This window comes from Saimiri boliviensis, chromosome 13 (genome assembly GCF_048565385.1).
Source record: "Saimiri boliviensis isolate mSaiBol1 chromosome 13, mSaiBol1.pri, whole genome shotgun sequence".
NCBI classification, from domain to species: Eukaryota; Metazoa; Chordata; class Mammalia; order Primates; family Cebidae; genus Saimiri; species Saimiri boliviensis.
Genome location: NC_133461.1, coordinates 113,207,563 through 113,221,581, shown reverse-complemented (window position 1 = coordinate 113,221,581; position 14,019 = coordinate 113,207,563). Strand labels below are relative to the sequence as shown.

At 55.3% G+C, this 14,019-nt stretch overlaps 2 protein-coding genes across 13 annotated transcripts in view; one reads left to right on the top strand and one right to left on the bottom strand.

The window, feature by feature from the left end:
• Positions 1-9,221, bottom strand: part of ERICH1 (glutamate rich 1) — a 67,135-nt gene extending 57,914 nt beyond the window's left edge. For 6 of the 7 annotated variants that reach the window (XR_012513344.1, XR_012513343.1, XR_012513342.1 and 3 more), the window contains exon 1: positions 9,065-9,221. Coding sequence is in view for 4 of the 7 variants with exons in the window: in XM_074384220.1 (XP_074240321.1) it covers positions 9,065-9,152 (88 nt within the window). In the remaining 3 variants the exon portion in view is untranslated. The remainder of the gene's footprint in view (positions 1-9,064) is intronic. The other variant, XM_039461138.2, reaches the window with a different exon arrangement.
• Positions 9,222-12,048: 2,827 nt separating this feature from the next.
• The window catches only part of DLGAP2 (DLG associated protein 2), an 868,686-nt gene continuing 866,715 nt past the window's right edge, over positions 12,049-14,019 (top strand). For 5 of the 6 annotated variants that reach the window (XM_074384215.1, XM_074384216.1, XM_074384214.1 and 2 more), the window contains exon 1: positions 12,049-12,251. In XM_074384215.1, coding sequence (XP_074240316.1) covers positions 12,234-12,251 — 18 coding nt within the window. In that variant the 5' untranslated portion in view covers positions 12,049-12,233. The remainder of the gene's footprint in view (positions 12,252-14,019) is intronic. The other variant, XM_003940709.4, reaches the window with a different exon arrangement.

Genomic DNA, 14,019 nt, shown 5'->3' with positions numbered 1-14,019 from the left:
CGTCCTGTAAACAGGCACAAAAACAGATGATCTCAAATAGATGTCAAAATAGATATTTCATTATAAAGCAGGAGTTTTTGTCTTCAACAAGAATTTTAATAAATCTTAACCCAGTTTAATACAAATATCCAGGTGTCTAAAAATAACTTTGCTGACAAACATATACCTCTAAATACTTATAGCTGCTAAAATATAAATCATAAAGTACTTTTAAAAAATATAATTTTAACTTTTAAAAATCATTTTAAAAGAGCGAAGTTTAAAAAGCAAAATTAAATATTAAAAATTACTTTCCACCAATTAAATATTAATAATCACTTTCTATGAACTAATCTATGGCCGATTCATAGACGAGTTTCACTTCCTCCCAGCTCTGGAGAAGGCTGGGTGGAGGTGGAGCCTGGGAGAGACCCCACGTTTAGTGTGGCCATGGCACCACTCGGGCTTAGTGTGGCCATGGCGCCACCTGGGTTTAGCGTAGCCATGGCACCACTCAGGTTTAGGGTGGCCACGGTGCCACTGGGGTTTAGTGTCTGAGCTGACAAGCGCTGCGTGTATGGACCCCACGGCCCCCAAACACCTGGCCAGGCACTCAAGGCTTCACCACCAGTGCTCACGTGGTTTATTCACACAGAAATAATTGGCTGTTTTAGACCAAAACCACATTGCGTGGCACTGACGCCCTTGCTGGGTCTCAGAACCATCAGAGAAATGACATGAGAACCCCACGAACTGCTAGTGGTTTCCTGCAGATTGTGTACACAATTCTGCAAACACAGCCTTCCAACGGGCCGGCTCTACTTGGTGACTGATACTAAAAGCCGAACATAAGTGAAGGGTTTTTTTCCTTCCTCGATAACACAGTGAAGCATTTTATCATTTTTGCTTTGTTGAAATGCCCCTCTTTGACCTGATGTATTTTTACCTAAGTGTGTATACGTTTATGTGTTGCAGATGGAGGCTGAAAAAAATCGTAAATTAGGTAACTTAGGGGTTAAAAGCCTCTTTTCTGTTTAATTAGTAACGTGTTAAAAACAAAAGAACCCACAAAAACAGAGCTGGACAAGTGGGTGCAGCAGGAGCTCCCGGGCCCTGGGTGCTGTGGGGCCTAAATCAAAGTGCTTTGTGGTCACGACTCCACGTCTGTCAGAGCCTCAGGCTGGCTCTGTTCTCCTCCCCGCAGCTCATCAACACGCTCCGCTTTTAGCAGCAAGAGCAAGTTTTAACTTGAAACTCTAGTGCCCATCAAAGAGCAATCACCGGAAAATAAAAAGGCAGAGGACTGTTTAATGCCAATCGAAAAAAATAACCTGCAGGAAAACAAATAAATTACCAAGCAGGCCGAGCAATCAGCACCGAGAGATGAGAAACACAACAGAGGCCGAGGCCACGAAAAACACCCCATCGGAAATTAACATGCCGCAACACCCAGCAGAAATGAGTCCTCTCACAGGGGAATTCCGTTACTCTGATATAATTCTCAGACAGCACTGCTGCCAGCACTTGCTATTTCAAGTTAAAGACGTAGCCAAATAGCAATAAAATCTTTCAGTAAAGTGTTCTTTGGAAATTAGATATTTAGGAAAAACTGTAAATATATGTATCTCAAAAAGAAACAAAGTCCGACCGGTGGAAGTGAACCTATTCAATTCTAAACTCTTCCTAAATGCAGTTGCTGAATTTAAAATCTAACAGTTGGATATAAAACTCTTCGTGCTGGAAGAGATTAGAAATAATGATGATCGGTGACTTTCTAAAATTTAAAACTTTTGCTATGATCCATATAAGCTGGTGTCTCTTGGAAAAGTGTAACTTTCAGAGAATACGTGTACAGCTTATTTGGGGATATGAGTAATCAGATCAGTAACTTCAAAAGGACCTATTTCAAAATATGGATGCTCAGGAGAAGCCATAAAACTGACAGGACCACACGCTTAGAGGAATTCAATAAAATAGAAGAAAACACAAATATTCCCGTGTGACTTTTAAAATGTGACGTTTTCATATTCCAGTGTAGGAGAAAACCATACTGAGGTGGTCTGGACATGTCCCCTGCGAATCCCATGGCGACATGTGAGCTCCAGAGCTGAAGGTGGGGCCTGCTGGCAGGTGTCTGGGGTGGGGGCGGATCCCATGGATGGCTTGGTGCCCTCCTCGTGGTGATGAGCTCCTGGAGATCTGGCTGCTTGAAGACGTCAGGACTTCCACCTTCTCCCGCTCTCCTTCCCTGGCCATGGGACGCTGGCTCCACTCTGCTTCCCCAGGACTGGAAGTTTCCCGAGGAGGCCCCACCAGAAGCGGGTGCTGGCGCCATGCTCCCTGAACAGCTCGCAGAACTGTAAGCCAAGTAAACCTCTTTTCTTTATAAATTGCCCAGCCTCAGGCATTCCCTGACAGCAATGCACAACACAGTAACACTCATACAGAACAAAATCGGTTTATGACATTCTCTTTTAGTTGCCACTTAATAGACTTATAAACGGAAAAGTGAATGAGATTTGAAACAAGAGTTGGCAGGCTTTTAACACCATATTTAAATGAAAAACTTCTACTGAAAAGAAGACCGGAAGTTCATGAGTAGAAATTTCCACCCTGGCCGGCTTCGAGGTGCTTGCTTGCTGCCTCCTTCACCTGTCATGTTACAGAAATCGCCCAAAACACTTCCACTAAAACCACAAAACACACACACCCCACATTATTTCATCAGCTTAGAGAAATAGCAAAATTCCGCTCTCTCAGTGAACAGCAGCTCCAGCTCTTCTCCTCCTACATCAGCCTATCTCGTTTTAACAGGTGTTTGAAATTTAACATTTCTTAGGCTTACTGTATGTCTTGAAAATCCGACAGTTTGAATTTTTTTTTTTTTCAGTAAAAACTGTTTAAATGCCTTATGAAAATATGCAGACCCAGCCACGGCTTTCTTTAAAATGAAAATCACTGTGGGATTTTTCTTTTTTCATTTTTATCCCTATAATGAGGCAAGGTATACAGCCTTGGACCATAATCTAGAAATAAAGGAATAAGCTGGTAATAGTATTATATGACTTCACAAGAAAGAAAAGTTCAATATGTTAATTCAGTGAGTAGCAGATTCTTAAGGAGCTTCGTAACAGAATGACAAACGGAAAAATAATTGGCTAATATTGAGGCAGAAGTGGGTGAGCTTTCTGCAATACCAACAGAAAACAAGTGCTCAACATCAAACCAGAAACAACTCTCAACTGGGACAGCACTAGAACCTCACACCATGACCGATCTGACGTGGGATCCTCACATAGGAGGGGAAAATACACCAAATAATCATTAGATGAACACAGCTCGCTTCTCCTACAGGGCAGCGACGATCCCTTTCCAGCTCTGCAAAGAGCCCCATACAGGTGGCGAGCATGAAAGTCGGCCCAGCAGAGTCACCATGTACCCAACCAGGCTGATGCCACGCTGTAAGAAGGATAAGGGGCGTTTTTCCAATGGAAACAAATCCAAACTGGCACCTTCAGCTCAGAGGCTCCAAGGGAGATGCGGGCGTCACAGGTAAGTTGTAAGGTATGGCTGGGAGACGCGCACACCACATAGGCAAACACCCAGACACGCATGTACACACATGCCGCAGACATATGTACGCAGGCATCGCACACACACACAACACACAGGCAGACAGGCAAAAACCAGACATGTAGGTACACACACGCCCTGCACAGACACTTGCACGCAGGCATGGCACACACATGTATGCACACACAGGCAAATAGCTACACATGTATGTACACACATGCCGCACGCAGACGTGTACACAGATATGGTACACACAGGTGCACACACATACACACACACAGGGACACAGGCAAACACCCAGACATGTACACACACACCACACACAGACAGGTACACAGGCACAGTACACACAGGCACACACACAGACACACAAACACCCAGATATGCATGTACACACACGCCCCACACAGACACACATACGCAGGCACAGAACACACAGGCACATGCACATACACAAAGACACACAGGTAAACACAAAGGCGCATGCACATACAGACACACAGGCAGACACACAGGCAAACACCCAGACATACATGTACACACATGCCCCATGCAGACATGTGTACATAGGCACAGCACACACAGGCGCATGCACATATGCACACAATGGCACACGTGCATGCACACAAACACCCAGATACACATGTACACACATGCCACATGGAGACACATATAAACAGGCACAGCACACACAGGTGCACACATACACACACACACACACAGGCACACAGGTGAACACCCAGACACACAGGTACACACATACCACATGAAGACACGTGTATGCAGGTACAGCCCACATACGTGCACACACATAGGCACACACAGGTAAACGCCCACACACGTACACACGCCATATGCAAACACACATACGTACGCACAGCACACACAGGTGCACACACAGGCACACACGTGGACACACAGGTGAACACCCTGACACACATGTACACACATGCCACAGACACGTTTATACAGACACATCATACAGAGGCGCACACACATACATGCACAGGCACACACAGAGGCAAACAGATACCCGTGTACACACGCCACATACAAAACATCATACACACCATGCAGGCACACACACACACTACACAGAGACATACACACCACACATAGGCACACACACAGGCAAACAGATACCCATGTACATACACACCACATGCAAAACAACATGAACACACACCATGCAGGCACACATACACACCACACAGAGACATACACACCACACACATGCATTCACTCACACACACATACACTACACAGGCATATACACACGTACAGACATGCGCACACCACAAAGGCACACACGTGCCTGCACAGATGCACACACACAGGCATGCACACAGATACGCATGTACACATTAGACATGCACATGAACAGCGGCACACACACATGAACAGCGGCACACACACATGAACATTGACAAGATGCACACACAAGCTCAGAGACCCACACATACATGCAGACACATGCAAAAACCCCTCCCTGACTACCGGAGCTGCAGGAATTCTGGCACCAGTGCCAGCACTGTGGACAGCATCGCTGATAACTGGTGTGTGAAGTTGGGGCAGGAGAAACTGGAAGAGGACAGGGAGGTAGCAAACAGGAAGTGTGCCTGCTCACACCAAGGCGCTGGAAGCTCCAGCTTCATCTGAGGAGTCTCAGAAGACAGAGCCCACCCACCTGCTGCAGACGCCCCTGGCCCTGGAAGACGCACCTGCAAGGGCAAGTGAGGCCATCCTGCAGGCAGAAGTCGCAGCAAGAATGAATTCTTATTAAAAAGCAAACAAGCATCCTGCACTCCAGCACACGTCGCCCCAGGCTGACACCAGGCTGAGTGCCTCCTGGGAGGAGGCCTTTGGGACAGGGCTCTGTGGCCTTCTCCACACAAGGCCTAGCCAGGCCAGCAAGGCCATGCCAACAGCAAGGAGCCCTTGGAGCTCTCTCCTTAACATGAGCAACTGGCACCGCTGAACCACCTACATGGGAAGCTGCAGGACAAGAAGTCAAAGGACTGGCATTGGGGTACAGTGAGCTGAATGGAGGGGGCACTGCAGGGCAGGGACTGCTTAAATCCCCTGGCACATCCCCTCACCATACACACGGCAGCAGGCGGTGAGGACAGGAGAAAGGAAGCAGCAGGACTGCCTGGCACTCCTCTGCCTGCTCAGGGTCCAGGACAGGGCTCCTGCCCCCACGAGGCTGTGGTCCTCACCCAGGCAGCCAAGGATTGCCTCGACCCAGTAAGTCCCACACAAGCGTTGCCTCCTCTAGAAACATCCCTGGAGCACATGTTGGGGAGAGGACCAGAGCCACACCCCACACAACCACCAATGACCAGGGAGGAGGCTCTGCTAGCCCAACACCACCACACCCAGGGAGCAGTGACACAGTCAGCGTCTCCAGAAGGGAGCAAGGTCCCGCATGGCTCTGCTCAGCAACACAAGAGGCCCGGACAGGCACCGGGAGCCATCCAGGGAGGAGGAAGCAGCAAGGCTCAATCTGCCAATGCCGGGAGCAGTCACTCCTTGCAGGAGTTACCTGGGCAGCTCCTAGGGCCCTCACCCACCACAGCAGGCCCCTTCCTCGAGGTGCATGCTGCCCCTGGCGGATCTGTGACACTGGGGACCTCCCTAGTCCACTGCAACCCCACTCCAGGCTCCCTGACCACTGGCTCCGCTGCAGGCCAGAAACAGTCCGACCCGAGCTAGCACTTCACTACAGGTCAGGTATCACCCAACCTCCCTGGGTAGAACGGCGGCCATGGCGTCCTTCCCTTTCCTGGGACTCTCTTCAATGAGGAGAGCCATTCATGGTCGGAGCTGCACAGCACCTTTCAGGGCTTGCAAAGCTAGTGCTGTAAGTACACTAGCCTAACAGAGAGCACATCTGACAAAGTTTCACTCAAGCAGTGGTGCTTCAAAGGCAACACAACACATTCTTCCTATTAATCCTGAAGAGTTCTGCTACACGTGGTTACAAAGAAACTGTTGCATTAGCAGGTTACATTACCTAGCAGAAACAATCTACAGTAATTCCAGGGGAAAAATGCTTAGAATCACTGCTTTAGCCTGATGCCACCCTTCCCACCTCACGTCTCCTGGTCTGTGCCAGGGCCAGGCAGAAGAAAGCACAGGTCCCTAGACATGTCCTCTCAGCAACCACTGTCCTGATCCCAGGTACAGCCTCAAATCAAAGCAGAGCTTCACTTAGCTCAGGGAGGGAGGGATGCTGTGCCTGATTCCCTGCTGCAGCCAGGGACTGAGGGGCTCTGCCATGCTCAGCAGACACTCAGCCAACACCTGGTGGCAAATAAACGACGCCAAGTCAGAGTTCTTTGTGGGGTCCGCTCCAGGGGAGGCACACCTGCACCTTGTGGCACCTGCTTCCTCTCCCACCATAAACAATGGTGCCCAACCCCCAACTGCAACTACCCCACGACCATGAGCTGAACCATGGGAAAAGAAACATCGCGGAAGAGGGACACACCAAGCCCGTCCCCTCTTCCTGACATGCATTCCCCTAACTTCACTCGGAACAAGCCGCACAGAAGGGAAATGGCTCTAAATAAGACACACACCCCAGTTTCCTGCTCCATCAGGTCACAAATGCTGGCAAGTTTTATTCCAGCGAAACCCTCCCTTCAGTGCTTCTCAGAGCCTAAGTGCCTCTCAGCAGATGGGCTCTTCAGGCAATCTGGAGGAAGACATACAGAAAACTAGTATTTTGTTTTCCACCTACAGTTTATACTTTTGGAATTTACTGACCCATCCTGCCGACCACAATGTCCTTAAACAACCTAAACATACTTGACCATTCTGTCACATATCCAATAGGAAAAGCAAGCTGTTTCGAGGGAAGATGATTCGTGAATGACCAAAACAATTAACAACTCTCATTCACTTTAATTTAGTGAGTGGAGAAAGGTTTTTTTTTTAAGTTGATTAGATACATTATGGATGATATAATAATTTTTTGCAATAAAGAAGAGCATTTATTTCAGGCTTAGAAGAGTTACAAACACTTGAAGGAATGTAAGAGAAGACTGTGCTACAGTTTAAAATGAGGAGAAAGCACGCAGTAGCAAGAAGCCCCCCACCATGAAGGCAGGGACAGCTTTGCAGGCAGCTAGCTGTCCTGTCTGCTCCTAAGAACCTCGACACTCAATTAACACCCTGCCAGCCCTACTTGCAGGAGAGGGTCAGGAACAAGGTAGTTCTGGTACTCATTAACCCACGTGAATGTCCAATCTGGAGCCTACTATCTGATTGCTTAAAAACTGGTTGAATCGGCTAGGCTCGGTGGCTCACGCCTGTAATCCCAGCACTTTGGGAGGCCGAGGCAGGTGGATCACGAGGTCAACTGACCGAGACCATCCTGGTCAACAAGGTGAAACCCCATCTCTACTAAAAATACAAAAATTCGCTGGGCATGGTGGCGCGTGCCTGTAGTCCCAGCTACTCGGGAGGCTGAGGCAGGAGAATTGCTTGAACCCAGGAGGCGGAGGTTGCGGTCAGCCGAGATCACGCCATTGCACTTCAGCCTGGGTAACAAAGAGAAACTCTGTCTCAAAAACAAACTGGTAAGTCATTTTAACCTGTGAGCTGAGCAGGTGACAACCCGCGGGCCGTAAAGGACAAGGGGGAGTCCAAGTGCTCCGCTTCCTATAAAAGAGTTGAGACTATGATTTTCTCCATGTTCTGCCTCACTGAGAAATTTTTTAATGCAATAGTTTTATAACTATAGTTGCCAGTGTCTTTTCATTTCAAAGGGAAAAACACGATTATCAATTTTAAACACAGGGAAGGAAAAATTCAGCAGGCCCAAATTAATCCAAGTAGCACGAGATTCATGTCAAAAACCGCCACTCTTGTCATTACAATGATGATCACAGGGTGAAGGTAACGAGCTGGGGTTTACAGGAAGCAGAAGCACGCTTTGTTTTCTAACACTTCGGTTCTGAGGCCAGGCCAGGTTACCCAGCTCCATTTATTCTGCTCCTGCCTGTGGTGATTAAGGCGATCACAGACGTTTACAAGCACTAGGACGCGCCCCACAGCTCGGGTCCACGGAAGGTACACACCGTGACCTCCGTCTCTCAGATGAGAACACCGAGGGTCGCGGTGGCACTGCCGCACTTTGTGGTGAGGCTGCCGGAGCCAGCTGCAGCCGCACCCCGGAGCCCTGGGCTGGGACCCCTCTGAGGAGCTGGGCGGCCCCCACTCACTCACTGACCCGCGCTCTGCCGAGAACACGAACCCCCGGCTGGGCTCCCCCCGCCCAGGTCCGCAGACAACAGGTGCGGCCTGGCAGGGTGAGCCTGTCCCCACTCCCGGCCCGGCCAGCAGCCCTGCAGGCAACAGCACGGGCGAGGGGAGGGCCGCGGCCCGCGGTCGGGGTCTGGGGTCAGAGCGGGGGGTGGGTAGGCACTGGGGTGGAGGTGGGGAGTCGGTGAGGGTCTGGGGTGGGGCCTGGAGGGAGGCCGGGGCCGGGGTCCCGAGTCAATACCGCGCTCTGAGCCGAGAGCTGGGTCTGCGGTCTGGGCAGAAGGCCTCCGCGCCGCCCCGCGCCTACCGTGCTTCCTGCGCGCCGCCATGCCGGACGGTGGCCGCCGACCTCCGCCGGCTGCGCCCGGGCCGGACCCGAGCGACGTGCGCTTCCGGGTTCGGCCCTCCTGGGCCCGCCCACAACAGCAGGAATGCCCAATACGGAAACGGGACGCTGCCACGGGCTGTCAGTCAACAGGCCACGGCCGTGGATTGGCTGATATCGAGCCTGTGGGCGTGTCGCGAGGCTCCAGTCCCGCCTCTGGGAGCCTCGCTGCGGAGCATGCGCGGAAGGAGAGCTGAGGAGCCGCCGGCGCCGGCTCTCTGGGGCCTGAGGACGCTGTGGATGGCAGAGCCCGCTCCACGCGGTGGCAGAACTCTGGGGACGAACGCTGGGAAGGGCGCTGTGGAGAAGAGGGCAACGGAGGGCTCCAGAAAAGACGCGCCCACCCCCAGCCCCACGCGTGCACTCGCGCGTCCCCAGTCCACGCATCGCCCCCGGGCACCTGCGGGACACAGAGTGGTCAGGGCGGCGCCCCGGGCCCCCGGGCACCTGTCGGACACAAGGAGTGGTCAGGGCGGTGCCCCCGGCCCCCGGGCACCTGCGGGACACAGGGAGTGGTCAGGGCGGTGCCCCCGGCCCCCGGGCACCTGCGGGACACAGGGAGTGGTCAGGGCGGTGCCCCCGGCCCCCGGGCACCTGCGGGACACGGAGTGGTCAGGGTGGCGCCCCCGGCCCCCGGGTACCTGCGAGACACAGGGAGTGGCCAGGGCAGTGGCCCCACCTCATCCCCGGCCTGCCGGACCGGACCCCTTCTTGGCTCCCTCTTCCAGCTTCCAGGGCCTCTGCCCTCCCGCTCCACCCCCTCAAGACTGTCCTCCTTGAATTCATTTCTTCCAAAACATTTCCCAAGTGTGTACCAGGCGCTGTTCCTCATGTGTGAAGTCTCAGGAGGGGATTCCAGAGAGATCAATGTTTTGGAGGAAAATGAAGCAGGCAGGGCCTAACTGGAGAGTGATGGGCACAAGCGTGAGGTAGGCGAGAGAGCGAGACCCGGGTACCCAGGGACAGAGCCTGCAGGAGGGAGACAATGTCCCAGAAGAATGGCCGCCCTGTTTGTATTTGGGGACCAGAGGCAAGACCTTGATAAGGGGAGCTCAGATCAGGAGGAAAGGAGACCCCAGGCCCAGGCAGGGTCTGCAGGGAGCCTGATAACTTTGCATGTTCCAAGAAGCAGTGGAAATTGTTACAGGATGTATAGCAGAGGGTGAAATGATCTGATGTACTTTGTTTTGGAGGTAGACAGGGTCTCACTCTGGCCCAGGCTGGGTGCACTGGCAGTGGGACCATGGGGGCATTAAAAGTGACTGGGGAAGTACTGGACGTTCTAAGCCACCTGCCAGAGAGTGTGGAAAGACTCACGGGCGTCAGCATCTCCCAGGTGAATCACAAGCCTTTGCGAACAGCCTGAGCCTTCAGCCCTCACAGATTCCCAGCCTCGTAGCTGAAGTTGCCTGAATGATCTCCCTGTGGCACGTAATCCGCTGGCCTCCTTGAGCATGCCCACTGACAGTGGGGTCCCACGCTCATCTCTCCTTGCCAAATAGTTTGTGCCTTGCCTAGAATGGGGTTGCTCCCCTTGCCAACCTGACACTGCTGTGATTGCCAACTCCAGGGGTCCCATGTCAGCCTTCTGATGATCCCACTCCACTCCACCTCAGCTTCCTAATTAAATCAGACTGTTTGAAAAAAAAGGAGGAGAAATGGACAGGGCCGGACTTCTCCCATCCACCTTTCTACCCCCTCCTCATTCAGCACTCCGCCTTGAAAATAACTGCAACCGTTGAATATTTGAGTGATCAATTACATGGGAAATTCTTAGAGCCTGTTTTCTGTTTAAAGATCTCGGAATTTCTGGAAAGGATCGGTTTGTCCCGATCCAAAATATTTGGATGACCTGATTCCATTCTAACTCCCATCCATCTTGCTATACGGTTTGTTTTCTTATCTTCTACCTCATTTAAATGCTATCACCACGCAGTTGGAGATGCTGAAAAGCACATTTCTGCCTTTGCGTTAAACCGGGGCTGAGAGACTGGCCCGGGGTCGGTGCCCACCCGGGATGGACCCTGCCTCGCCCGCCCGCACGCGTTTCGCTCCCGCCTTCTGCTCCTGGACGCGGAAACCCAGGTCTCTGCGAGGGTCGGTGAAAACGTGGCCGGCGTGGCCGATCTTCCCGGCTGTGAGATGGTCAATCTGCTTCTCCCGGGTGGATTCTCCGTCTTCCTCCGCTGTGCGGTCCCCAGGCCGCTCGCAGCAAACCCAGACGGCGAGTGCCGTCTGAAGGCGCTCCCTGTGCCCACACCCGGTCAGTCACGAAAGGGGACGCTCCGGGCTCTGGGGCCGCCGTCCGCAGGTCCACTAAGGGGAGCGCGCGGTGGAAATCGGGGGAGGTTCCGCCTCCGGCACCCGCGCCTCGCAGTCAGACCGGGCGCCAGCGCCCCGCGCCTCCCTCGCCCGCGTCTTCCCCACCACACAAGCCCCCTGGTCGCCTAGCCGACCCTTCCCGGAGCGCGAGTCCCTCGCTCCAGGACGCCCGCGCGTCCTCAATCGCGGCCTCGAAAGGCGGACCCTCCCCGGGGCGGCCGGAGTCACCACGGCCTCCCTCCTGTCCCCTCCTGCCCGGCTGCGAACTTTGGGGCGCCGGGAGTGTGGCCCGCGCACGCCGCGGTGGAGACCGCGGGTTTCCCAACAGGAGCCCGGCGCCCGGGCTGTCCCCGGGTGACCCGCGCAACAGTTGGGGCCGGCGCTGCCGGGCTGTCCGCGCGCTCCCCGAGCCCGGCCCTTCCCCAGCGGGAGCCGCGCGCCGGCCGCCCCCCAGTGCGCCGGTGCCTCCCCGGGCTCCGAGTGCGCAGGCGCCGGCCGTGAAGACCGACCGTGCGCCGGGCTCGAGCGAGGTCTGAGCGCGCGGCGGCGGCGGCGGCGGCGGCGGCGGCGGCGGCTGACTGACGGACGGACGGACCGCGGACAGACGCACGGACCCCGACCCGCGAGCCCTAGGAGCCGGCGGCCTGAGGAGGGGCCGCGTCGCCATGTCGCCCCGCACCTGCTGAACCGGGAGCGCCCGAGGATGTCCGCGCTGAGGAAGGTGCGAGCCGCCGGGGCCGCGGGGCGCGGGGAGCCGGGCGCGGGGCGGCAGAACCGTCGAGGCGGGGAGGGGGCGGCGTGTTGGACCCGCAGGGACGCGGCGAAGGCGTCAGGGCGGGGGGCGGTGGTGAGTGGGTGTCGCGCCCTCCGCCGGGACCGGAGCGCGGAGACCCCAGCGGCAGCCTGTGCTCGAGGGTCGGGCGTTGCGCTCCTCGCAGGGCTTCGCGCAATACTGGCGGTGCTCCTGGGCGCCGGGAGCCCGGGCTCCCGGGCGTGTGAGCGGACGGGCCGCGGAGGTGTGAAATGCTCCGCTTTCGCGCCCCGAGCGGAGAGGGCACGGCCTGGGGGGCGCCGGTGGGCCGGGGGCTACGCGCCCAGCTCCGGTGAGGCGTGGGGGCGGCGCCAGCTAATGGCACCCCCTCCCCCAGTGCAGGTGGACAAGCCGACGGGGATCAGGAATGAATGGAGAGTGCCGGGGAGCCCGGGCTGCGCGTGCGGGGGCTCGCGGGGGCGGGGGCGGCCGCGGCTGCCGGGCCGGGCGCGGTGGAGGGTGCGCGCGAGGGAGGGGGTGGCCGCCGCCCGGCTTTCCAAGTGCGAGCGAGGAGCACGGGGGCTTTTTTCGGGTGGTTGCTAAGCGAGGCGCTACCCAGCGCAGGGTTTTGTAACTAAGCCTCCCCCGGCAGCGGCTGTTGCTGTTCTCCGGCTCCTTTGCTAACGATGGCAAGAGAAATAATGAGGATGTAATTATTACCGCCCTGCGCTGGGGGCTGGGGGCGGCGGGGCTGGGGGGCGGCGGTCGCGGGCTCCTCCGCAGGTGGGGCTGTGCTGGGCGCTCTCCTGGCGGCCTTCCTGGGTGCGCAGCGTGCGCGGTGCCCGAAGCTCCGGGGCTGGACTGGGCACCCGGAGGGGTCTTGGGTAGAAGGAGTTGGCAGAGGCGGCGCCGGCGGGGAAGGAGGCGGAGGTTCGCAGGTGCTGAGCGGGCGCGGGGGCGAGGGCGCGCGGCAGAGCTGCGAAGCGCGTCGGAAACTCGCGGCCCCGGGTCCAGCCCTCGCGCGCTTCGGAACCTGGGTCCTGCAGCCCCTGCGCGATGCCACCGCCGCCAGGGAATGGCGATCCTGGCCATGACTGGGAATTCGAAATTTGTGACCTATTGGCGGCGCCTGTTTTTATTGATTAACGATAAAGCGATCCGCGGCGAATTCATCCTCGGTTCTCTGGTGGGATGGATTCTGCCAGCCGGCCTGTGGGGGTTTGGAGCTGGGAATATGCTACAAAGCGCCGCCGCCGCCGGGTCTCCCATCCTCCCGGACCCGAGGCTGGAGGTGGCTCCTGCGGGCGAAGGCGGGGACCTCCCAGCGGGGTCCGGGTTGAGGGCGCCAGGGACATAGACAGCGCCTGGCGGGACTCGAGGAACCCGACGATCTGCGAGGCCAGGAGGACTCCCGTTCACAGCTGGTGAATTAATTCTGCTGCAGTTAGGGTACCACCCGGTACCTCGCGTCGCCCCAGGAGTCCAGGCAGCTCTCCAAGGACCATCCCCAGGTCCGGAGGCTGTGCTAAACCCCGGCCACAGAGCACTTTGGAAGGAACATTTTGGCCTGAGGCGAACACACCTTACTTACCCCGTGTTCATTTTACTCCCTTCATCTTCTCCGAGAAAGGTAGTAGATAACCCAGGCAAACATGGCGAAACGATGAAAAATTGGTAATTCTTGGCAGGTCAAGTTGTTACTCTGGGTTTAAAAAAATATCATTAATCAGGATTTTCC